Below are 25248 nucleotides of genomic sequence, written 5' to 3'. Positions count from 1 at the left end.
GACGACCTGGACCTGTTCCCCACGCCCGATCCCCACTACGAGAAGAAGTACTACTTCCCGGTCCGCGAGCTGGAGCGCTCGCTGCGCTTCGACATGAAGGGCGACGACGTGATCGTCTTCCTGCACATCCAGAAGACGGGTGGCACCACCTTCGGCCGCCACCTCGTGCAGAACGTACGCCTCGAGGTGCCCTGCGACTGCCGGCCCGGCCAGAAGAAGTGCACCTGCTACCGGCCCAACCGCCGCGAGACTTGGCTCTTCTCCCGCTTCTCCACCGGCTGGAGCTGCGGGCTGCACGCCGACTGGACCGAGCTCACCAACTGCGTTCCCGGCGTGCTGGACCGCCGCGACTCCGCCGCGCTACGCACGCCCAGGTGAGCGCCGGGCGGCGGGATCCTCGCGCAGCTTCGCCCCCGAGGCCGGGCCGTATGCCCGCCGGCCAGTGTTGGGTCGACCCTGCCTTCCCCACCCGCTTCTGCCCTCTTGGGGGCCCCCACTCGTCGCCACCCCTCCCGACCTGCCGGGCGCCCGAGGCTCCCAGCGCCTCTGGTTTGGCCGGCTGTCACCGCGCTTTCTGACCTCGTTCTCACCCTCTTTTCTTTGCATCGTGCTGCCCCACTGCCGGCTTGGCTGCGCAGCGCCCGGGTTTTCTCCAGGGTCCCCGCCCGCTGCCCTCGGGCCACCTTACCTGCTGTGCACCGTGAGGTCTGGCCCGCCGGACTTGGGGACGCGGGCTTCTGGGTGTGTGCGTGGCCCACCTGGAGTGTTGGCTTCCCCGTGTCGCTTGGGTGCTGTGGTCCCAAAAGTGCAAGGGAGAGTAGTGAGGTGCCGCCCCTGTGCCTGGAGTGCCTGCCTTCAGAGGGTGGGGGAGCTGCCAGGGAAGGGGGCTGGTTCTGCCCGCCTGCCTGCCGGTGTGTGCAGGTAGAACAAAGGCCCTGTTGACCTGGGGCTGGGGGCGGGGAGGAGGCAGTCCCGCCTGTCCTCCCAATGGGGCCTTCCAGCCAAATTCTTCCAGGCACAAGCTTGTCTGAAGAGAGGAACAAAAGCCAGCCGATGGGGGACCACCTTCCCCAGGAAGCCACCGGCCGGGATGGGGGTAGCTGAGCTGGTCCAGGGAACCTGTGCTGCTACACCTTTCTTGGGGTCCCCCAGCCCCATGTCTGCGGGAGGTGGGGAGCACAGCTGAACTGCGGGAGGACACAGGGCATGGGAGGGGTGCCGGGGCAGCTCTCCTGGGAAGCCGTTTGTAGGGGAACCTGGGGTGCTGCTGGGTTCCCAGCAGTTAAAGTTGGGTTATTCGGGGCCTTCCTCCCCAAAGTCTGGGCTGGGAAGGGCCAGGAGCAGGGCTTCTTGTCTGCCTTTTGTTTCTCTTCCAAATTTGCCTTAGGGTTGAGTTTGCAGACAGGCTGGCGGTAGGAGGCTGGGTGGTTGTAGGCCTGTTGGCTGGCACTCTTGGGTCCAGAGGCTGCAGGCTCTCAGGTGTGCTTGGGGAGCCTGGAAGGTCCGGCCAGCCTGGAGCTGAGCAGAGTCCAAGTCACTGCTCCCCTGCACAGCCTTCGATCCTTGCTCTGTGGTCTTTCTCAGACTGTCAGGAAATGGGGGTCCTGGAGCTGGAGGAGCATCTTCCCACTTTCCTTTCTCCCCCCACCCCCCACTGTATACACACACACACACGCACATGCACACGCACGCACAGCAGCTCCCAGCCTGGGAGGTGATGTTTTGAGCCCCTTACGGCGACATTCTACACTTGGTGGTCACAGAACTGCCTGTCTAGGGCCCATGAAGGATTACTTCCGGCCCAGCACTTGGTCTGCTTTGCACAGATGCCTTCCTGCTGCAGGGCCCCCCAGCCCTGGTCCAGCCGCTCTGTGCTAGACTGAGCTGTGCCTGGGACTGCCGCCATGCCCCCACCGCCTTTCTGCCAGCCGGAGCAGTAGGCTTCCAGAATTGGTCACTGACCAATACCAACAGGCGCCTCCCTACCTGTGGCGAGTAAGAGGGTGGGGGCCACCCCCTTTGCCAGAGGGACTTGGATCGGCAGCCTAAGAGGAGTGCGTGAAAGCTTCAGGCTGCCAAGAAGCCGGAGCCTTTGAAGCAAGCCTGCTCAGCAGAGGCCACCTCAGCCCTAGATTGCAACCAGAACACTCTTCCTGCAGCCCCGCATGCTTGTGGGTCCCCAAGGTGAAGGGCCTTGGCCTCCTTTCTCTGGAGTTTGTCCATGAGAGTGGGAGGACCAGGTGGGGCTGATGGGGTGCCAGGTGCTGCACCAGGGCGGCCCGGCTCCCCCTGCCCAGGGAGCATGTGTGGAGCAAGAATGGAAAACACAGATGCCTCTCGCAGAGGTGGGCTGCCAGCCTGGAAACTGCTAGCTCAGCAGCATGCGGCAGGGTTGGGAGGGGCTTCCAGGGCCTTCAGGATGCCCCCTCTGCCGCCCACTCTGGAAGTGGGTTGTGCTACCAGGCAGGTGACAGCATCCTGCCCCCCGAGTCCCTCTTCTCCGCCTCCACTCCCTTCATTTCTGTTGCAGGCACTAGGTAGATTGCTTTTTTAATGAGCTTCCTCAGGAGGCCAAGGTAATCTTGGCTCTGTGCTGGCAGGGCCGAGCTGCACTGAGGTCCACCTGCTGAGTGCTGCCCTGCCACCTGAGTCCTCTGGCCCAGGCTGGGGCTGGGCTAAGCTGCTGTGCTGTGGCGGTTGGGATGCGCTTGCCCCATCTGCCCAGGGACCCAGCAACTCTCTATCAGGGGCAGTGTCCGTCCCTGCTGGGGTGCCTGGTGTTAAGTGGGCTTGGTGTCAGGAGACTCAGGTGTCACCCTGGCCCTCCTGTGATGTCTTCACTCTGACTCTGCACTGCCCTCTCCGTGTTCTCTGGGGACTGAGACCCTCTTTTCCTCCTGTCTCTGCCCACCTCCCTGCCCAAGGCTGGCTCCTGGAACCTCTCCACCAAGCCCCTCCCATCCCCTGCCGCAGTTTGTGAGGGCCTCAGTGGGCCTGTGGTGCGCGTAAGAGAGGTGGGGCTCTTCCCGGCTGCCAGCCTCCCCATTGCTCAGCATCAGCCTGGGCTGCTCTCAGCTGGGCGTACACTCAGGTGACACATGGAGATGGACAGGATTTTGACGTCTTCCTGGAATATGGTCTGGAACTTCTAGTGGCTGTTAGCGCTTGGCTGGCTTGGTAGAGAGAAACGAGTGTGAGCAGAGCGTTGGCGGGTCCCTCTTTGGTTCTGTGTTCACTGTGGCGGCTGCCTCATCTGCCAGCATCAGCCAGAGTGCTTGTAAGACTGTCCTGGAAGGACTTTTGCTGGCTGGCCTTGAAGAGGTATGGTCATCCCCAGGCAGCAGCCAAATAGCCAACCATTCCAGGGACCGCTCGGTTAGAATGTCTCAGCACCCCATGCTCTGCTGTCGCTCAGAGGGTCCGGACGGTGCTCCAGAGCCAGAACCTCCCCCCTTCCTCTTCCCGTCTGCCTGAAGGCAACACAGGGGGAGGCACGGTCAAGGTCTTGCCTGGGCCACCCTGGAAATGTCCCTGAGATCATGTAGGCTTCATTTGGAGCCATGGAGGGCATCTGGAGCCCAAGTGTGGCGTCTGGGCCACCTTGGCCGGGGTCCCGGGCCCAGCTCACATCCTCTCTGCGCCAGGGCCTCTCTGGAGCCCTCAGTGGGCTCGAAGCCTCTGTGACATTGCCCTACAGAGACAGTGCTTCCTTGCAGGAGGGATGGCGCAGGAGCCCGCAGGTTCGTGATGTGCCCTCTCGGTGCCTGCAGCCTCGCCTTTGACCTGCCCTCTGTGATCCTGAAGCCTTCTCAGACTCCGGAAATCCGCCTGGTGCTGGGCCTGTGTGCCCCCCACCCGGCGTGCCTGCTCTCCTCTTCCACTGCTCTGCCTGCTCCTCCCCTCCCTTCGGTCTCTGCTCAGATGCCCCTTCCTCCAGGAAGCCTTCCCTGGCTTTCTGTTCCTAGACTCCCCTGTTGCCTTAGGCGACTCAACTGCTCTCCCATCTGCCACCCTGGCACCTGCACAGTGCATTGGCACTGCTGTGGCCTGATGCTGAGTAGGCACTGCCCTCTTGCTGGCACCGTGAGGATGTTTTTTCTTCCTGGGCTCTGCAGGATCTGGGCTCTGTCCCTACCCTTTCCCTGTGACTCAAATTCACGGAGTCGGCCTTGAGTGTCATGCTGTTCCCGGAGAACCTGGGGGGGCTCTTTGGTGAGGCAAACCAGTGGGGGTGGGCTTAGATAAGAACCTTTGTTTCTGTGGCACACGACAGTTCCCACCCTGCCTTCATAATCCCTTTCTTCTTTGAGATCAAGGGACAAACCCTCATCTGCCGTGATGGGGACAGGTGTTACCCAGAGCATGTGACTGGGGCCAATGAACAGGACCTGGGGACCGGGCTGGGGGTGTCACTGCCGCCTGCATTTGCCTAGAGAGTCCTTTGGTTAAGATGAGAAGGGAATCTGTGGTTAAGATGCTCCTAGATTTTCACTAAAAACAGATTTTTTTTTTTTAAAGTCCTTTTTTTAAAGCAGATACATGATAAGGCAAACTTACAAATGGTTTGGTGACAGGATCATTTTCGATGGTCCTCTGGCTTGGGAGATCATTTCCGTCATGCTGCTCTGGTGGTCTTCAAGCCAGAGGTTCCTGTCCTAGGCACTTCATCCGTAAAACCTGGGCTGCAGGGAGCCCTGGGGACTCCCGCTCCTGCGTCAGAGAGCCCGGTCCCAGAGAGTGCGGTGCCCGCCTGGGTCCCCAGGGCCAGGGAATCCAGGTGTCTTCCTCAGCGGGAGTTCTGGCTGCCAAGCCGGGGGAATGGCCACGTTGGGTCTGGCGTCCTCCGGGGCCTGGTTTTGTCATCCTTTCAGGACTTGGAGGCTTTTTCTTTCACACCCCCTTTGTTGTGGTTCTAATGATTGGTAGGTGAGTGGGAGGAAAGTAGGAGGCAGAGGAAGAAAAGGAAAATCGTCCATTCGCCATGCATGGTTTTTCCACTGTAATTGAAGCCATCGTATAAATTACACCATAAATGTGGTCTGTTGTCATTAAAAACTTAATATTTGAGTGGCTGCAGCTGCTCCGCTCTGGGTGTGCCGCCGCTGGCTGGCCGTGGGTGAGCGTGCAGGTTGCCCATTCTGTACTCGGTGGGGACTGCTGCAGGACTGCTCCTTGTGTGTGAATATTCCGCTTAGCTCTGGTTTCCTTTGGTGATTCCTGGGAGTGGAATTTCTGAGTTGAATAGTCTGAATGTTTTACTGCTGTCGGTGGAAATGTTACCTTCCTCTTCGGAACACCCACTCCCAGTGTGCTCCCACCTGCGGTCTCTGAGCACCCACGTCAGGGACATGCTCACTGGTACTGAATAGCATGTGAAAATTTTTTTTTTTGAGACGGAGTCCCACTCTGTCCAGTGCAGTCTGGACCATGGCACGATCTCAGCTCACTGCAACCTCTGCCTGCCGGTTTCAAGCGATTGTCCTGCCTCAGCCTCCCACGTAGCTGGGATTACAGGTGCCCGTCACCACACCTGGCTAATTTTTTTATGTTTTTAGTAGAGACGGGATTTCACCATGTTGACCAGGCTAGTCTCGAACTTGGGACCTCAGGTGATCTGCCCACCTTCGCCTGTGAAAGTGCTGGGTTGACAGGTGTGAGCCACCGCGCCGGCCTTCTGTGAATTTCTTTTTTAATTTATTTTCTTCAATCACCAAAAAGTGCCAGTCTTCTGGTTTTTATTGCAAAGCCTTGCCCCATGAGTGCACCTCGGGGTGGCCCATCTGTGTAGAGCGCTTGGGAGCAGCCGTGCCCCGTCACCCACATGTCCTCACCTGCTCACAGGTGACTGAGTTTCACCCCTGCTGAGAGAGGGGTGCAGCTCCCAGGGGCCTGGGGTGCACCGTCTCTGGGTGCCCATCACTGTCCCACGTGGCATTTTGTGGGACTGAATTCCGCCTCTCTGAGGAACAGGCGTGACAAGCCATGGGGGCATGTAGAGAGGCTGGCAGGGTGACTCTTGTCCCCTGAGTGCTTAACAGGCACTTGGAATGGGTCATCTTTGGACCCAGCACTCCCACAAGACAAGTATATGAAGATCGGCCCCCTTTTCCACACAAGGAAGTCAGGCCCCAGAGAAAGTGAGAACGTGTCAGCCCCTCAGCCTGGAGGGCCAGGAGCTGGCATGTGGACATCTGTCTGTCTGGCTGTCCTGAAGGCTGTATGCCGCACCCAGCCCTCTGCTCCCCGCAACCCCTGCATGCCTGTGGAAGGCTGTCTGCAGGCGGGAACGATCGCCACCGGCCCAGGCCAGCCAGATGCAGAACACTAGGGCTTCTGAGACGTGGGCAGACCCGGGCAGTTTCACATGTAGGCCTGTGTTGTTGCGTTGACTGGAAAACATCTGGCAGCCTTCACTCCGAGCAGAAGGACGGGCATCATGCCTGGGCTCTGGGCTCTGCAAAGGTAGTGCTGGTGAGGCTGCCTGAGCGTCGGCCCCTGGGAGCAGAGACTGCCCATGGCGGTGCTTGACTTCTGGCACAGTGTGGCCAGCCCCTTCTGCCACCTCCCTGTAAGATCAGGCACTTTTCAGGTACTCCTCTGGTCCTGCACCGCCGATGCCACCACCAGCCCAGGGAGGCTCAGCCGTGCAGGAGGCAGTGCTGTGAGCGTGTGTGGCTGCAGTTGGGTCTAGGCCATCCTTCTGCTCCTAATGTCCTTGCTCTGCCCCAGTGGGTGCTGGAGGGTGAGGAGGTGGGAAGCCCAGGAGTCTCCCCAACCCCTCGGCTTCCCTCTCTGGGTGCCATCACCATCCCACGTGGCATTTGGTGGGGCTGAATTCCCCTCTGAAAGACCGGGGGGTGTTTCTGGGTCAGACCTCGAGCATCCCAGAGGCAGCAGGACTGGGCTCAACCCCCACTTTGTGGTAGCGTGTGGTGGGTCTTTCGGGTTTGAGGCAGGAAGAGCGTGAGAAGCCGAGCTCTGGGGAGCAGTCGCTGAGTGGTGGCACGCGGGGCCCCGTCAGAGGGAAACCCCACTGGAAGGGCTGCGTGATTCAGGCAGGAAGCAGACTCGGGCCATCCCCTGCCAGCTGCTTTTCGGGCACTTCTCTGCAGCCACCTGGACACTCACTGGCATCTGCTCTCCTGTCCTTGAGGCCCACTCCACACGGCAGCACTTACAGGTGAGGTGACATTTTGTTTGCAAAAAGGTTTTCACCTCTTAAGGCCATTGTTCTGTTGCCCTTTCCGAGACTCAGTTGGCTCTTTCTATGAAGATTTGCTGTGTGTTTTGGGTTTGGATGGGGTATGTTATGCCGAAAAAATAGGTCTAGACCTAGGGGATGAGGTTGCTCCACCCAAATGACAGTGAGCTGGTGGCAGCGAGAGGTGTGGGCTGCAGTGCCCTGAGGGCGTGGAGAAGCCTCCCACACACAGGGTTTTGCAGGATGAGCAGGGGTGTGGAACGGAAGCCGCGCTTGGAAAGCACAGTTGGGTTTTAGACACAGCATCCGAGACCCGGCCAGTCACAGCAAGAGGGGGCAGTGGAGATGGGACGGCGTGAGTGGAGACAGGCCCCTGCATGCAGGCCAGTTGCTTTCTGACTGTGGGACTTGTGGCCTAATCTCTCTGTTCCTTTCCTGAAAGTGCCTCTTTCCTGATAGGGCATTGTCCCAAGTCCCCAGCTTGCAAGGGCTGTCGTTTTGGAAAAACATGGCAGGTACGTGCCCACGCAGGAGCATTCAAGTGCTGATCCCAGACCACCCAACCCAGGGTAGAGGCTGTCAGAGGGCATTTAGGATCAGCAGATGGGTGGAGGGAGGCTGTCCAGTCACCAGAGACCACACACATCCGACCCCAGCCGTGGTTTGAAGCTGGGGCTGTCTTCCTTGACCATGGAGCGAAAACCATCCAGGACAGCTCCTCCACGCCACCAGCTGCTCCTGAGCCAGCTGTGTGGGTGCTCGGAGCTGTGCTAAGGATTTGCACCCGTCCCTGCCAGCCTGTGGCCTGCTGCTGCCGTGGTGCCCCTGACCTGAACTCCCTCCAGGGCACAGGACCTCTGGGGCCTCACACCCACCCCACTGTTGGTTCTTGATTCCTTGACTCACACAGTATGTGCTCCGGGGCTGGGGCTGGGGCCTGGCTCCCTGGGTGGGGGGGGGGGTGCCTGTGGGGGTGACACGCCCCACGTTCCACAAGGCCACCTCGGGAGCTCTTGAGTCCTCTCTGTGCAGACCAGGCACTGAGGCTGTGGTGGAGGGCAGGGAATCCGTAGGGACTCAGCTGTCTGCTCAGGCCCTGGGATGTGTGTTGGGTGGGCTTCTTCTGGAAAGTTCTGCTGAGAGTCCAAGGAAGAGAGGAGTGCCCTGGGCAGCCCCCTCCTACCTTGTGGCTGGAGCCGGTGGGTCTCATGGGCCCAGGTAGATATCTGTCTGAGCGTCAGTCTTCCCATCTCTAAAAGGGGGTGGCAGTCTGCTATTTGGTTCTGTAGAGGAACCAGTGATTTGTTAACCGTGACCCCTGTGACCACATGATCCCTCAGCCCCGGACTGTGTCCGTGCCTTATGGGAGCCATGGCCACTCATAACCCTTTGGCATTCTGCAGCCTAGTGCAGGCCCAGTTCCTCATCTGGAGAGCGAGCCGTCAGCAGCTGTCCACGTGCCATGGGGAGACTGGCCGCGGGGCCAAGGCTTCAGTGAGAGGCAGCTCCCGACGGCCTGCACCTGGCCTGCCTTTGAAAGCCACACGTGACCAGCGCAGCTGCCTAGGATGTTTACACAGAGAACATTAAAAGGCCCAACAGGAGGGCCATCAGAGCAAACCACTAATTGTCTGGAAAGATACAAACTGGAGAGATTGAAGCTCTGGAGTTAATTGTTTACGAAGCCTTGAAGGCCACAGAGGTCAGTGGCCGTGGGTGACCGTCCCCGCTGGTCATCGGCAGGGGCTTGTTATCTCCCTGTGACAGGGCCTCCTGCTGAGGCAGGCCTGGTCCTTGTCCAGGATCCCAGTTGTTCCCTAGGAGTGGCTCTCCACTGGTCAGCCCAGGCCGCTGCTCGGAAGTTGTGTCTGGTGGACATTGGAACATCTGATCTCTGGGGCCAGCCCAGTTTACATTCTAGCTCTGGCCCCTTTCCCGCCTAGAGAAGTTGGGAATACTCAGCCTTGTTTTCTTTTCCTGCCTCATGGAGTGGTAGGAGATGAGAGTCCACTATGTAAGCTCCATGCCATCCTTCACCCTCCACAGCAAACAGGGACAGAAGGTTCTATGGGTAACCCAGCAACAAGGAGGGCAGGCAAGGCTGGCCAGGACCCACCTCGGGGCTGGGGAACCCCGGGACCATACCAGGGGTGGCAGCAGAGCAAAAGAGAGGCCCCAGGCTTGCAGCCAGACCAGCTGGGCCAAATCCTGGCTTTGCATCTCACAGGCTTCTGCAGCTCAGGCTCCCCATCTGTAAAATGAGCATACTGATAGTGCCTGTGCTGTACGTAGGCACTTGGAGTTGCACCCAGAGTTCCACTGTGACCTCTGTATTAGAGGCTATAATGTGGCCCATCTCTCCTGGAGACAGGGAAGAGACCTCCAGAGCCAGCTAGGAAGTCAGCTCTTGTTCTCACTCCATGAATCGGTTGGTTTGCAGGGAGTTTCCCGCAAAGCAGCTGAAGTCTGTGCAGGTTGGGTCCTGTTATCTGGGACATCACCAAGCGTATCACTGGCCTTCCAACCTGGAGCATGTTGTCCTTTGGCTGTGGGGGTCTCCTGCTTACCTTGGGCTATGGTCTTGGGACCACCCAGTGCCTTCCTGACTGTGCCCACTTGACAAAAGGCTGTCTCTACCAGGATCTCCAGAAAGCTGTGGCCCTCCCTGGCCAGCAGCCAGGATACAGAGACTGTGCACGTCTGTCCTGGTGCCCAAGTCGTGAGACCCTGTGCGTGGCAGCCCGACCCCACCCCCAGCCATCTGAGAACCTCAAGACCCAACCAAGAGGAACTCAGGGTCAAGAGGAGGAAGGGGTGGGTGCCACGTGATGCTGGCCCTGCACAGAGGCCCGCCTGGCTGAGGGCCCAGGCCTTGTTCCTCAGATGCAGTGGTTCCTCCCTTCCCTGGACCCCACCAGCTGCTGTCGCCCCTACATGGCATCTCCGGGGGTGTAACTGGGGAGCCCTGTGGAGTTCCACCTCCGTTCCCACTGCAGGCTCAGAGCTGGGTGCGGCTCGCAGGTGAAGACCCCGTGCCCTGTGCTCCACCCCTCCCTGCCTCCCCACAGCCTGGCTCAGCACCACTGTCCTGCGTTTCACGTGTTTCCTGCCCTTGTGTTTATGCTTTCGCTGTAGATGTGTGTATTCCTTAAACGATACACACTGCCATTTTGATGTTACTAATTTTCCAGAACCCTTATCAAACTCTGCTTGACCTTCTGCACCTTGCTGTCTTCACTCAGCCTTGTTTTGAGATCTATCCCTGTTGGTCCCTTTAATTCATTGACTGCTGGACTTAACATCAAGGTAGTCCAGACGGATCTGTGCTCGGTTCTGACGCAGCTGTGGGGAGCATTTCACTTTGGCTATCACAGTCCAGGTGCGGCCACGGCGCTTGCTCACCGTCCTTATGTGTCCCTAGGAGTGTGTCAGAGGGAGGTTCTCCTTACCACCGTGCTGTGCCTGTGGTTCCCCGTCGTTTGGGTGGACACACTTGGCTCATTTCTGCCAGGCCAGGAGCCGGGAAATGGGACCTCTGTGGTCTTAGTGCATGTTTCCCCTTGGCGGAGAGGTGGCATCTCACCATGTGTTTATTGGCCACTGAGGTCTCCTCCACCGACCTGTTCACGTCTTTGGCCTGTTTTCCCTGCAGCGTTGTTTGTTCTTTGCCTGTTGGTCTGGAAGGGTTCTTTTTTTTTTTTTTTTGAGACGGAGTCTCGCTCTGCCACCCAGGCTGGAGTGCAGTGGCCGGATCTCAGCTCACTGCAAGCTCCGCCTCCCGGGTTTACGCCAGTCTCCTGCCTCAGCCTCCGGAGTAGCTGGGACTACAGGCGCCCGCCACCTCGCCTGGCTAGTTTTTTGTATTTTTTTTTTTTTTTTTCAGTAGAGATGGGGTTTCACTGTGTTAGCCAGGATGGTCTCGATCTCCTGACCTCGTGATATGCCCGCCTCGGCCTCCCAAAGTGCTGGGATTACAGGCTTGAGCCACCACGCCCGGCCTGGAAGGGTTCTTTATGTGTCCTGGTGTCGGCTTCTATGGGTAGCATGCTGCCCGCTTCTCTCCTCCTGCTCATCGTTTCTCCGTGTGTGGGCTTGGGCCTGTGGCATTCCGGTGCCTGCACCAGGTAGGGCCAGGCTGGCCCAGGCACATCCCATCCTCCAGCTGAGGCAGATGCCCAGAAGAGGTATGCCTGCTGACCTCTGAACCCCATGGGACCCAGCTGGCGGTGAGAGCTCAGCCGGGGACTTGTTAGTGTGAGCGGGTGGACAGATGGCAGCTGTGCAGCATCCTCCCTGCAGCACGCACCCTCCAGGGCTTTCCCTGGAGACCCTCAGTAGTGCCCACAGTGGCACCTGCATGGCCCCGAGCCCAGGAAGACCAGACAAGCAGGCAATTCTTCCTGTGCCAGGGCCCCCTCACAGCGATTTTGCCCCATGTATTGGGGTCCCTTTGAGATTGAGTTGGAAGGAAACCCAACTAAAACCAGCTAAAACCAGAGCCTGGAACCCACAGCTCTGAGGTCACAGGGCCACCCCACCCCAACTCCCAGTGAAAATCTGGGTGGGCCCTTTCCCAGAGTGAAGCCTGCCTGTGTCACCCCCCAACCCTGCCAAGGAGCTGGATGTCCACACCCTGTGCCTCAGCCTCCCCCCATGACACTGACAACACTGCTGTCTGTGCCTCCAGCCTGGTGCCTGGCCCTGCCCTCAGTCCCCAGGCCCCTTGGGCACCATCTGCTGCGGGAGCACCCAGGGCTGCCCCTGCGGGACACTGCTCTGTGGATGAAGCGTCTCGCACCCCCTCGGAAAGGAGCGGGGGGGTGGCAGCCCCTTCATCATCCCAGCCTTGGAATGTGCCCCAGCCCCATATTTGTGGCACCCCTGCTGCCGTGCCCCTACTGACCTCAGACAGTAGGGCCTACACATCACCGTCCACCTGAGAATTAGAAAGCGCCTTCTGCTGTAGGGCTTGCAGGAACAAATGTTTGCAGCCCCTAGGCAGCAGGGGTAGCATCTCCCGTCTGAGTTATGAGCTTTGGAGGCTCCTGTGTAAATATTTACCTCTCTGGAGCATTGGTGACCTTGGGAGATCGGGATCTGTAAGCACTGAGGTTTTGTGTTTGCGTCATCATGGCCAGGGTGGGGTGGGGTGTCGTCCTGGAGCAGGGAGCCGCCGGGCTGCGGAGTGTGCAGCTGCGTTCTCCCTGGAATCCTGGTCCACATTCCCTGGCAGGGAAATCTTCCCAGCGGTGCAACCATGTCCTCCAGCCCAACCACAGCTGATGGAGGGAAGGCCAGGGAAGGCGCTGTCCTTTGGGGTGATGCCAGCGTGGTGGCACTGCTGAGGAGCGGAGGCACAAAGGAGGGCATTCCTGTCCCAAGGGTGCAGTCTGGGAGCAGAGAGGGGCTGTGACCAACTGCCACCCACTCCAGGCCAGGCCAGTCTCATTCAGGCCTCACTGTCAGAGGCCCCGTTTTGCAGATGAGTAAACTGAGACTCAAAGAGCCTAACTAACTCATCACCTAAGGCCACCAGCGGCAGAGCTGGGATTCACACACAGGCCTGTGCCTCCAGGATTTTCCCCAAACTCCTCCCAGTGACAAGGTGCAGGCAGGTCACTCCCCAGAGTGGGGAGCCAGGCGTCAGCCAGGCATGGGGCTCATGTCCACCACGGTCCCTGCCTCTGGGAGGGTAGCGCAGCTGTTCTGTGAGTGGTGGGCTCTCCAGGGAGCCCACGATGGTGCAGGGACCCTGGGCAGGTCCTCAGGGACCGCCGGCCCACCCTCCTCAAGGTCCAGCAGAATGAGTGGCCACCTGCTGGAAGCAGCTGTCACCAGGTGTGATGCGTCAGCTCCCCTGAGAGGATCAAGGGCAGGCAGAGCAGATGGTCTCCCGGGGAGTTGAGAGGGTTGTGATGTCACCTGTAAGGAGAGGCCCTGCCCAGGCACTAAGCCGGGGAGAAGGTGGGCCCCAGAGTGAGAGCGGGTTCCAGCTCTGCCTGGAGAACAAGGGCCTCAATGGGCCAGACTCCAACCCTTGCCACAGCCTCCTTCCTTCCCGCCCACCACAGCCCCCAGGGCTCCAGGCCCCTCCTCTCCTGCCTCTGTTCCCTCCTGGCAGGCAGGAAGGTGAACAGGTCTGAGCAGTTGGTTTTGCTCACGCAAGTCCAGACAGGGCTGTTTGTCGGCCCACATCCTGAACCCTGCAAAATATAGGCCTCCCAAGCCATGCTTTAACCATCCAAGCAGGCCCGTCGGGAAGCCAAGCCCGGCAAGGAGGGGTTTGTTCCTCTGCTTTCCTGGAAGCTGGGCTGGCAACCTTCCCAGCAGAGAACATTGTTCTTACAAAGTAGAGGGGTGTCAGCTTTCACCCAGTGGGTAAAAGGCAGGTAGTGGGACTGGTATAGCTGTTCCAGGACAGGAGCAAACACCCATCCTTAAGCCAGTGGGTCAGATGGGGACCCAGGCAGGCAGTGGGTCAGGCCAGCACAGGCTGGAGAATCCCAGAATGGAGAGCTTCGGAGGCCCTCATAGCAGGGAGCCGCCTCCTGCCTGACGTTGACCCTGTGCATTCCACACAGATCACAGGTGTGGCCCTGGGCCACCAGGAAGACCCTGGGGACCACGTCCCATAGTTTGCCACAGAGCCAGGGGATGATGGCCTGCAAGTGTGTGTGGCTGCTCAGTCACCCGCCCTCCCCAGTGCAGCCCAGCTCAGCCCAGGTGCAGGAGAGGAAGGCAGCCACTCCTGAGTGTCGTGAGATGCTGAGTGCCCCAGGGTGGGTCCTCTCACTGACCCAGTGAGGGCTGCCACCGCTGTGCAACACTGCTGTGAGCTCTCTGATGGGACAGTGTCCCTGTCACTGTCCTCTGGTACCTGGGTGCCTCCATATCTTCCCAGTGGCAGAGGGGTTTTGGGCAGCATCTGACTGCAGTGACTGTGTGCATTGCTGCAGTGCTGGGCTCCTCTCCCGAGGGGACCCGCGGGCAGAGGTCACCAGCCAGCCCAGGGACCTTTCTGGAGTCCTTTGCAGCTGTCCGTTAGCAAGGCAGCCTCCAAGGGATGCCAGGGCTTTGCAGTCTGTCACAGGTACTTGTTTCGTCCTTCTGCCCCTTAACCAAAGACAACTTAGCACCCAGGCAGTGGTCCTTGTCCTGAGGGGCTAGAGGCCCTCCTCTCACCAGGCCTGTGCCACGCACCATCTCCGTCCCTGGGGAGCACCCACACAGGGGAGACCCAGCTTCTGAAGGCTCGGACACACTTCCAGAGAATGAACATGGCTGGCAGCATCCCCTGGGTAGGGGTCAGGGAGGGGAGCTGTATTAGGGTTCTCCAGAGGGACAGAACTTACAGGATATATAGAGGCAGGTGAGAGAGGATTTATTAGGGGAATTGGCTTATGCAATTAGGGAGACTGAGATGACCCGAGATCTGCCATCTGCACGCTGGAGAACCAGGGAAGCCAGCAAGGAGGCTTAGTCCAAGGCCAAAGGCCTGAGAACCTGGGGGCTGCAGTGTTAGGTCCCAGAGCCCAAAGGCCTGAGAACCTGGAGTTCTGACGTCCAAGGGCAGAAGATGGGTGTCCCAGCTCCAGAAGAGAGAGGCGATTCGCCCTTTCTCCACCTTCCTGTTCTGCTGAGGCGTGTGGTAGATGGGAAGATCCCTGCTCACGTTGGAGAAGGCGGTCAAACTTTCTCAATCCACCGATTCAAATGCCAATCACAGACACACCCAGAAACAAAGCTTTACCAGCAATCTTGGTGTCTCTTAACCCAGTGAAGTTGACACCTAAAAGCCACCACAGTGGCCTTTGAGTGAGGACCTGAGCACCCGCACTGGGCTGCAGTGGCATTCTCCCAAGGGAGCCTCAGCCGTTTATTTCTAGGCACCTCCCAGATGTCCCCTTTAGCAGGCAGGCTGGATGTCATGAAGCGGAAGGACGTTGGCAGGGCCAGCTGGTGGCACGTGCCCACCTGACGGGGCTGCCCAACGGTGTCCCCCCACCGTATACGCAGGAGCATCTGGGCCAGACAGGTGCGTGTGCAGGTGGGACTTGAAGCTCAGGGTTTTGGGTGATTGGGTGCTAGACCTGGAAACTACGTTTTAGATACTTCTCTTCGGTTTTGTTCTTACTGTAACAGTAATGCATGTTGATTCTAGAACTTGTTCTCCAGCACAGAGGCACTACACAGAGCTGTCCCCAGCCCTCAGGCAGCCCCGTGGGTGCTGCGCTGTTAGGGTCAAGGTCAACCCGTTCCCAACTTCTCCATGCGGCCCCGTGTCCCTGGGCACTTCTCACACCCTCCTGGCCCTGCCTTTACTGTTCTCTGTGATGCTGCAAAGCACCCCTTGGCTGCATGTTTGGTCTACATCTTGGGGCGTCCTTTCAGAGAACATGGAGAGTGGAGGTGTCCTGGCTGCGTGCCTCACCCTTGAGCATCAGGGGTGGGGCAGGCCAGGCCCCGGAAAAGCCTGGCGTTTCCTCCCAGGAGTGGGCAGCAGGTCAGACGTATGTGGGCCCGGCCCCCAGGGTTTAGACTGTGGGGGACTAGAGAAACCTGTGGTCAGCAGTTTGGAGGAACACACAGGGAGGGATGAGGACAGGAGGGCGTTGCAGGCAGAAGGTGCTGCAGGTAAGGCCCTCAAGGGCAGGCGGTCAGGGGAGAAGAGGCTGGAGCTGGTGAGAGGCCAGGCCTTGCGCTGTGCAGAGCAGGGACCTGGCCGGCCGTCTTCCCAGAAGAGGCCTTGGGAGGGTGAACTCAGATGGGGGCCAGTGCAGAAGAGGCCCCACCACAGAGCCGTTGCAACGGGAGAGCTAGCTGCCAGGGCCAGGAATCAGGAAATGCCTGAATCAGGAAATGCCTTGAAGCTCAATGGTGGCAGGGGCTTGGTGGGGAGGATCCCATGTGCAGCTTGAAGGAGTGAGGGAAGGGGAGCCAACCACCAGGCACAGGAGTAGCAGGGGGTTTGGGGAGGGAGCCACTGTGTCCAGGAGCCGCTCAGTCACCAACACGTGTGTGCAGAGCCATTCCTGGGCCGCAAGAGAGGACTGGGTGCACCCTTGGGGAGCTGCTAGCCCTACACCTAGAGGAGCTGCAGATGGTCACAGGGCCGGGGCTGGGAGGGAGTGGATCAGATGGGAGTGTCCTCAGTTGGATGCTTAGTGAGAGAGCCCCACACACGCACTCCCACAAGTGAACACACCAAGCATACATCAGTAAACATGCAGACACACACGCGTGCCTAGCCTTGGCTGCACAGCCCCGGCTCAGCCTGACCATCTCAGCACACCATGTGTGCTGCCGGTGGCATTCTTTGACCTCAGGGTCCCCAGTTTAGCAGGTGGCCAGTGAGTCATGGGGCCTGAGACCAGGTGTCCTCCCCTAGCTATGCCTCTCAGACCCCCTGAGGCAGCAGCGCCAGCCGAGAGCACAGCACCTGGCCAGAAGTCCCCAGGCACAGCCTCCACTCTGGTCACACTGAGCAGTGACACCCACTGCCTCAGGTTGTCCTAAGGGGTGGGACTGGCTTCAGGACTCTGGCGGGAATATCTTCCGATTGGGGCATGACTTTATCCAGGGAGAGGAGCTGGCGGCACCATGGAGAGCCCAGTCCTCTGCCTTTCCCCCGCCCCAGGCCAAGCTGGAGCCTCTGAGCTGTTCCCATCAGGGAGACACCAGCCAGCGTGGTGTCCCTGACTGCCTGGGAGCCCTGATGCCTGCGTGAGCCAGTGGGGCCCAGGGATGCATGCTGCCCGGTGTCCATGAGTGCAGGAGACCCCATGGAGGCTGGGCCCAGCGGGCAGGATCAGCTGCAGGCGTCAAACCAGCACACATGTACCCCTGAGGGTGAGAGGCTGGAGGACTCCCAGGGCTGACAAAGCAGGCATGCTCACACACACACACACACACACACACACACACGCACGCGCACACTCATGTACACACACCCCCGGCAGCAGCTCATGCTTTGGTGCCGGTGGTGACTCAGAAACATTCTGGAACAAGAATTCCTCTTTTCCTTACAAGTGGTTGGCACTTGGGGACGTTTCCTCGTGTTTGAAATTCCTTCCCACTGGTCCCTTGAAGAGCTGAGCAATTTTCCACTCTGAGCTGGGCTGCTCTTCCATCCCGAGCCCTCAGAAGTCTTTGGAATGGTCCAAGGATATTAGAGGAGATTCTTTTCCAAAGAAGATCTGCTGTCACTGCAGACACAGGAAGGGTGGCCTGGAGCCACACGCCCCTGGGAACCCCTGCCTGACACACAGGGCGCAGGAGCCATGCAGCCCTGCCCCACACAGAGGAATGGCGAGAACCATGCAGCCCCCAGGGACCCCCGCCCCATACAGAGGGAGGGGAGGCTGGTTTCCATAGATCATTCAGGAGGCTGTCGCTGCGTGTGTCCAAGCACCCAAAAGCCCAGACTTCTCAAACGTTGTGATCCAGGGCTCCCATTCCTTTCTTTTGCCCTCCCCAGCTAATAACAATGACAGAGACACTCATTTCTTGTCAGGCACGTGCCATTGCACCCACCCCCACCGCACACAGCACACGGTGGCAGCTCTCTCTGGCCGAGGCCAGGACGGGTGTGGGACTAGCTGCTCTGGAGGGTGAGACACACCCTGAGCAACTGGGAGGAGGGTCTGCGCCGGGCACCTCCACTTTGCGGGACTCATGGATTGACTATGGGGGCAGCTGGCATGGCAGGGGCCCTGGGTGTGGCCAGATGATGATGTCGGGCAGGAGCTGGGCCCAGTCCTGGGCATCCCCGTCCTCCAAGGTGGCCTGCCCATCCTGCCCTCAGTTTTTTCAGTCTCAGCCGAAGAGATTCGTTACCAACAGGTGCTAGACAGTCCTGTGGGGGTCCCAGCTCTCCTTCCCCACCTGCTGGGAGAGGGACTGGAGCTGCTCAGCTTCAGGGACCAAGAACCCAGAGAAAGCCCCGTGTACACAGCACCCCAAGTAGATACCTCCGCGAACACACGGCCCCTTGGCGTGGCCCACGTGCGGGACTGGGGGCAGGCGTACCCTGGAAGCCCTACCTGGTCACCAGCACGGCCCAAGGCGACGCTGGTTTGGGAGAGGGTGGGTGCTCCCTCCGTCTTCTCCAGTGTCCCATCCCTGCCGGGATCCAGGTAGGGATGGTAGCTGGGTCCTGGGGCTGCAGGCCCTTTCCGGAGGGCAGGCTTCCCCGCGTGGGCCTCCTGCACAGCCTCGTCCATGCCAGCTCTGCCTTCAGCTTATGCCATGGATTGGGCCTGGGCCTGTAGTTCTGGTTTCAGGAGTTTGAAGTCTGCTTGGGACTTTGGAGAAGCCCCCCATTTTACAGAGGAAGCCACTGGGGTCCTTGGTTTGGTGAATTCAGCAGTAGAAGCAGAGCGTTACCCAGGCCGAGGTCTGACTCTCCCATGCTGCCCCAGCCTGGGCTTCACAAGATAACCTGAGTGCTGAGGGGAAGGGGCTGGCGAGACCCCAGCTTGGAGGTGGGGTGTAGCCCTCTGCCCACCCAGAGCCACCCTGCCGTGCTGGGTGTTTGTGCTGCTGCAAGCCGGGTTTCCTCCGTCTGCTCAGAGCCCAGGGGTCTGCCGCCCTCACCTGCACCCCTAGCCTCCGCCTGGCAGATGGGCTGTGTTAGCAGGGCCGGGATGGGTGAGGGGTTATGAGCCTCCCGGCCACAGCTTTCTACCCTGTGTGCCTCTGTCTCTCCACCAGCTGGGTTCCCTCCAGGGAGGCCTGGACCACTGTGATTACCCTCTGTGCCCCAGCTCTTTGCCAGGGCCCTGGTGCAGGTCATGCGTGGCCTTCAAAGACAGAGACAGCCAGCCCAAGCCCCGCTGTGCTGCTCACCGGCATGTGAGCTTCTGCTTCAGTTTCCTGGTCCACCACGTGGGGCTGGGCCTCAGCGTGCCTTCCGCTGCTGCTGTGGCTCTTCCTCGCTGGGCCTGGGGTGTCCAGGGTAGGAGTCTGGAGGACAGGGCACGGCCTGCCATCCACTCAGTCACACGGAGACTGGGGCCAGCAGAGCCTCAGCAGCATCATTTGCAGTCTGCGTTGTGGTGACCTCTTGTAGTTTGCTAAGATTGGGCCGGCCAGGGCGGACGGTTTGCTCCTGCTGGTGGGCCTGCGGCCGAGGGCACAGCCACAGCCTCAGTTTGCTCTGGACGGGAGAGCGGGACACCACCTCCCATGCTGTTGGGGTGCGTCGGGAGGCATGGTGCAGAGCAAGGAGGGAGCTATGAGCTCCGTGCTGCATGGCAGGAGGCAGGCACTTGCGGAGCCTGCTCTGTCCCTCCAAAGAACAGAACCTGGGTCCTTGGCTAGGTCCCACCTGAGCCCTGGGCCACATCCAGGTGTGTTTCTGCCCCGTCTGAGGCCGATTCTGGCGTCCTTAGCCTCTGGTCCTCTCATTCCTAGAGCCGAGGAGTACCCCACGCACTTGTGCAGGAAGGAGAGGAGGTAAGGGGTGGATTAGGCCTGGGCCAACCCCACTGGTGGGCCTGGGGTGGCAGCACCCAGGGAAGTGCTCTTTTCCTTCCTGAGAAGCTGCAGGGACTTGGCTCTTGGGAAAGGCTTTTTTGTTTTTTATTGTGGTGAAGTATATATGACATAAAATTTACCATTCTAACCATTTTTAAGTGTACAGTTCAGTGGTATGAAGTACATTCACACTGTACAGTCATCACCGTCATCCGTCTCCAGAACTTTTTCATCTTCCCAAACTGAGCTCTGACCCCATTAAACACGAACTTCCCATTCCCCCCTCACCAGCCCCTCACGCCCTCCATCCCACTTCCTGACTACGAATTTGGCTGCTCTAAATAGCGGGTCTAAGTGGAATTATATGATACTGTCTTTTCGCAACTGACTGAGCATAATGTCTTTAAGGTTCATCCATATTTTATCCTGTGTCAGAATCGCCTTCCTTTTTAGGGCTGAACAATATTCCATCGTCTGTATGTACCATATTTTCCTCATCGTCTGTCAATCATCTGTCAATGGACACTTGGGCAGCTCCCTTCTTGCTGTTGTGAATGATGCTGCTGGGAACATGGGTGTACAAATGTCTGTTTAAGTCCTGCTTTTAGATTGTTTGGGAATATATCTAAAAGAGGAATTTCTAGATCGTATGGTAATTCTGTATCTCTTGAGAAACCACCATACTGCTTTCCACAGTAGCTGTGCCATTTTACCTTCCCACCAGCACTGCAGAAGGATTCCAGTTTCTCTACGTCCTGGCTAACATTTCTTCCTGTTTTTTGATAATAGCCAGTCTGATGGATGTGAAGTGGAATCTCATTGTGGTATTGATTTGCATTTCCCTAATGGCTAGCAATGTTCATCTTTTATGTGCTTATTGGCCATTGGTCTGTCTTCTTTGGGGAGATGTCTACTCAAATGTCTGTTGCACATTTTTTAATTGGGTTGTTAAGTTATAGGAGTTCTTTATATATTCTGGATATTAATCTCTTATCAGATATATGATTTACAAATATTTTCTTCCATTCTGTGGGTTGCCTTTCACTTTGATGATACTATCCTTTAATGCACAAACGTTTTTAACTTGTGTTTTTTTGTTTGTTTTTTTTTTGTTTTGTTTTGTTTTCGAAACAGAGTTTCATTCTTGTTGCCCAGACTGGAGTACAATGGTGCGATCTTGGCTCATCGCAACCTCCGCCTCCCAGGTTCAATCGATTCTTCTGCCTCAGCCTCCTGAGTAGCTGGGGTTACAGGCATGTGCCACCATGCCCTGCTAATTTTTGTATTTTTAGTAGAGATGGGGTTTCTCCATGTTGGTCAGGCTGGTCTCGAACTCCTGACCATGGATGATCTGCCCACCTTTAGCCTCCCAAAGTGCTAGAATTACAGGCATGAGCCACCACACCCAGCCTAAACGTTATTAATTTTGATGAAGCCCAATTAATCTAGTTTTTCTTTTGTTGCCTGTGTTTGGCTGTCATATGCAAGAAATCATTGGCAAATCAGAATCATAAAGCTTTTCTCCTATGTTCTAAGAGTTGACAGTTTTAGGTCTTATCATTAGTCATTAATCCATTTTGAGTTCATTTCTGTGTATACTATTAGATAAGGGTCCAATTTCATTCTTTTACATGTGGAAATCCAGTTTCCCCAGCACCATTTGTTGAAAAGACTGTGTTTCCCCATTGAATATTCTTGACACCATTTGACCATATATGCAAGGGTTGATTTCTGAGGGCTCTTTATTGTATTCCATTGTTCTATATGTCTGTCTTTATGACAGTACCACACTGATTTGACTAGTGTAGCTTTGTAGTTAAGTTTTGAAATCAGGAAATGGGAGTCCAGCTTTGTTGTGTATTTGTTTTGGTTTGGGCTTTTGTTTGTTTGTTTGTTTTTGAGACAGGGTCTCTCTTTGTCATCCAGGCTGGAGTGCAGTGATGTGAACATGGCTCACTACAGCCTTGACCTCCCGGGCTCAAGCGATCCTCCCGCTTCAGCCACCACAGCAGCTGGGACTACAGGCACTCCACCATGCCTGAGTAATTTTTTAATTTTTTGTAGAAACAGCATCACACTGCACTGGTGGCAAGGCTGGCCTCAAACTCCTGGGCTCAAGCAGTCCTCCCTCATCGGCCTCCCAAAGTGCTGGGATTACAGACATGAGCCACTCTTTTTTGTCAAGTACTTTGGCTATTCAAGATCCCTTGAAATTTCATATGAATTTTAGGTTAAGTTATTCTATTTATGCAGCAAATACTGTTGGGGTTGTGATAGGGATTTCATTAAATCCATAGATTACGTGAGCAGTATTTATATCTTAATGATAGTAGATCTTTCAGTTCATGGACATGGGATGATTTTCCATTTATTGGTGTTGTCTTTAATTTCTTCCATCAGTTTTGTAGTTTTTAGTATACAAGTATTTCACTTCATTTGTTAAGTCTCCTCCTAAATATTTTATACTTTTTGATGCCATCAAAAACATAATTGTTTTGTTAATTTCCTTCTTGTATTGTTTGTTGCTAGTGAATAGAAATACAACTGATTTCTTTTAATTTTTATTTTCTTAACAACATTGTTAAGTTAGTTTATTACCTCTAACAGGTTTTTGTGTGGGGGGAGTGCATTCTTTAGGGTTATCTACATACAAGATTATGTCATCTGAGAAGAGAGATAACTTTCCTTTTTTCTTTCCAATCTAAATACCTTTTACTTATTTTTCTTACCTAATTGCTCAAGCTAGAACTTCCAGTACTCTGATGAATAGCTGTGGCAAAAGTAGGCTTCTTTGCTTTGTTCCCAATGTAGAGGAAAGCTTTCAGTGTTTCACCGTTGAATATGTTAACTGTGCGTTTTTCATATCTGGCTGTCTTAGTTCGGCCTCTATAACAAACACTATAGCCTGGGTGGCTCAAGCAGCAAGCATTTATTTCTCACAGTTCTTGAGATCCAAGTCCAAGATAAAGGAGCCAGCAGATTTGGAACTGTTGAGGGCTTGTTTCCTGGCTTGTGTATCCTCTGTATTTCCCACGGCCAAGAGAGAGAAAATCATCTTTCATGTCTTTTCTTATGAGGCCACTGGTCCCATTCATTATGACTCCACCCTCATGACCTAATTACTTCCCAGAGTCCCCACCTCCAAATGCCATCACATTGAAGATAAGGACTTCAACATGAGTTTCGGTGGAACACACACATTCAGTCCATAGCAATGGCCTTTATTACATTAAGGTAATTTCCTTCTGGTTCTAGTTTGTTGAAAGTTTTTATTATGCAGGTGCATTGAATTTTGTCAAATGATGTTTCTGCATCAGTTGAGATGATCATATGGTTTTTTTCCTTCGTTCTGTTATTGTGGCATACTACATTGATTTTCATATGTTGAACCATCCTTGCATTCTGGGAATAAATCTCACTTGGTCATGATGCATAATCATTTTTATATGCTGTTCAACTCAATTTGCAAGTATTTTACTGAGGATGTTTTCATCAGAATTTATAAGGGACATTGGTGTGTAGTTTTCTTGTCCTATCTTTGTCTGACTTTGCTATCAGGATAATGCTGACCTTATAGAATGAGTTAGGAAGTATTCTTTTCACTTCAGTTTTTTGGAAAAGTTTGGGAAAGATTTGTGTTAGTCCCAGGAGAGCCTCTCGGGTCTCAGTATGTGCTGGGAGCCTAGTCACAATGCCTTGCAGTCAAGGGTGTGGACACCCAGGCAGCTGCCTGGCTGTGTGGCCCTGAGCAAGGCCTCACGGTGCCTGATTCCTCAACTCTAAACAGAGAGGAATGGTACCCCCTGCCCTGAAGTGGAGAGAAGAATGGTACAGGTTGCCCTGGAGTGAGGAGAGGACCAAATGAGGACAGGGGAGGTAGCAAGGATGCTGCCTGTGCCATCAGCTGGCAACATTTCACGGTGTTCACAGTAGCCCTTGAGGACAGAGGGACTCAGGGCCCAGAGGTCACTGAATCTGCACATGGTCACTCAGCTGCTGGTTCCTCACTGGGCACATCCAGACCCCTCTGCCTTCAGAATCCTGCATTTCTGCCCTGCCACATAGGAAAGCCAAGAAGGGGAAGTGGGTTGGAGTAGGTCATGGGGCCCATTGAGCCTTGGGAATCCTGGCAACTGCCTCTTATTTTCCTTGTTCCTCTTGGAGCCTGTCTGGGGAGGCCAGGGCTGTGTCCATGAAGAATCAGCACAAATGTGCCTGAAGGAAGTAGTTTCAGGAAGCAGGAGGCTCCAGGGCCTGCCCACCCAGGCTGACACCCCTGTACCTTATGGGCCACAGCCAGGGGAATCCCAGAGCCTGACTATGGGAGGGTGGTCCGAAGACCTCTTTTGTCTCCCCCTCCACACACACACACGCGCGCGCGCACACACACACACATGCACACACACCCATAAGCCTCCCTTCTTCATGGTGGAGCCTCTCTACTGCCCAGTAGCCCGCCCTCTTCTCCCAGCTCTCCAGGCCCCACAGCACTTGTCCTCAGAGGGGCCGCAGCTCCCAGGTGGGAGTGTGACGGTGTCTCCGTCCTGCCTGGGCCACCAACCTGTTGAAACCGGTGTTATTTTGAGGACAGCCAGCGCCTGTTGACTCTAACAGGCTGCCCCAGGGTGAACAAGTTTTTAAAGGTGGCAGGTCCCACCCACCCAGTAGACAGGCTGAGAACAAAGGGGGACCTGAGCACTAGCTAGGGAGAGCCCTCCCCTCCCTCGGGGGCTGTGGCACTTCATGGGCGGGGCCCTGGGCCCTCAATCACAGCCCATCCCGCCCTGTGCCCCCTCTGATGCAGTAGAGTCAGTGAGTTGTTACTGGCCTGGTGCAGGCCATCCAGAGCACAGTGCCAGGGCTGGGCAGAGGGCGTGTATGACAGAAGAGCCACGTGGGGTCTCAGAAGGAGGCTGTCAAGTCCAGGCTCAGGTTCCATGGGCCCAGAGGCTGTGATGTGAAGGACAGTGCTTCATGGAGTTTGGGGCAGGTTTCCAGCAGAGGGTCTAGGCCAGCAGGGCAGGTGCAGAGAGGAGAAGGCAGGGCCCTGCCCCTAAGGAGGCACAGAGCCAAGCCTACTGGCTTCAGGGCCCAGGAATAGTGCCATCATGGTGCCCCCGTCTGTGTCCCTGCAGGGTGGTCTCAGCATGGATTCCCAACCTGTGGCCAAACCATTGCCCTGGGACGTTCAGCAGGCCTGGGTCAGCTTCTGCCTGGCTCAGCATGGCCGTTCCGCACCTAGAGGCTGACCACAGGGCTAACTGGATCCCATGTGGCCACAGACCCTGCTCACAGAGCACTGGCCTCTTGAGCTGGTGGTTAATCCCACCTTCCTCAACCCCCAGAGGACCGCCAAAACAGGTGCTTGGTATAAATGTAACTCGCCTTCCGGTGAAAGCACTGGTGACCTGAGGCCACCTGATGGCCTCTCTTTGCCCTCTGTCCCTGTGGGCCCCAAAGAGTCTGGGAGCATGTTCCTCCTCTGGCTCGGGTTCCCCCAGGCCTGAACGCCATCCACACCAGCCCCCTGGTTTTACTAAACATCCCCCGAGGCTGTGGCCCCGGGAAGC

The 25248-nt window shown here is 56.7% G+C and overlaps 1 protein-coding gene across 1 annotated transcript in view; it reads left to right on the top strand.

The window, feature by feature from the left end:
- The first annotated feature begins 6 nt into the window (after window positions 1-6).
- HS6ST1 (heparan sulfate 6-O-sulfotransferase 1) overlaps window positions 7-25248 on the top strand; it is a 52365-nt gene continuing 27123 nt past the window's right edge. Inside the window, exon 1 of the mRNA XM_011941690.1 lies at window positions 7-374. Coding sequence (XP_011797080.1) covers window positions 94-374 — 281 coding nt within the window. The 5' untranslated portion in view covers window positions 7-93. The remainder of the gene's footprint in view (window positions 375-25248) is intronic.

The sequence above is a fragment of the Colobus angolensis genome, unplaced genomic scaffold, assembly GCF_000951035.1.
Source record: "Colobus angolensis palliatus isolate OR3802 unplaced genomic scaffold, Cang.pa_1.0 Scaffold20, whole genome shotgun sequence".
In the NCBI taxonomy this organism is placed as follows: domain Eukaryota; kingdom Metazoa; phylum Chordata; class Mammalia; order Primates; family Cercopithecidae; genus Colobus; species Colobus angolensis.
This window is presented reverse-complemented; position numbering and strand designations above follow the sequence as displayed.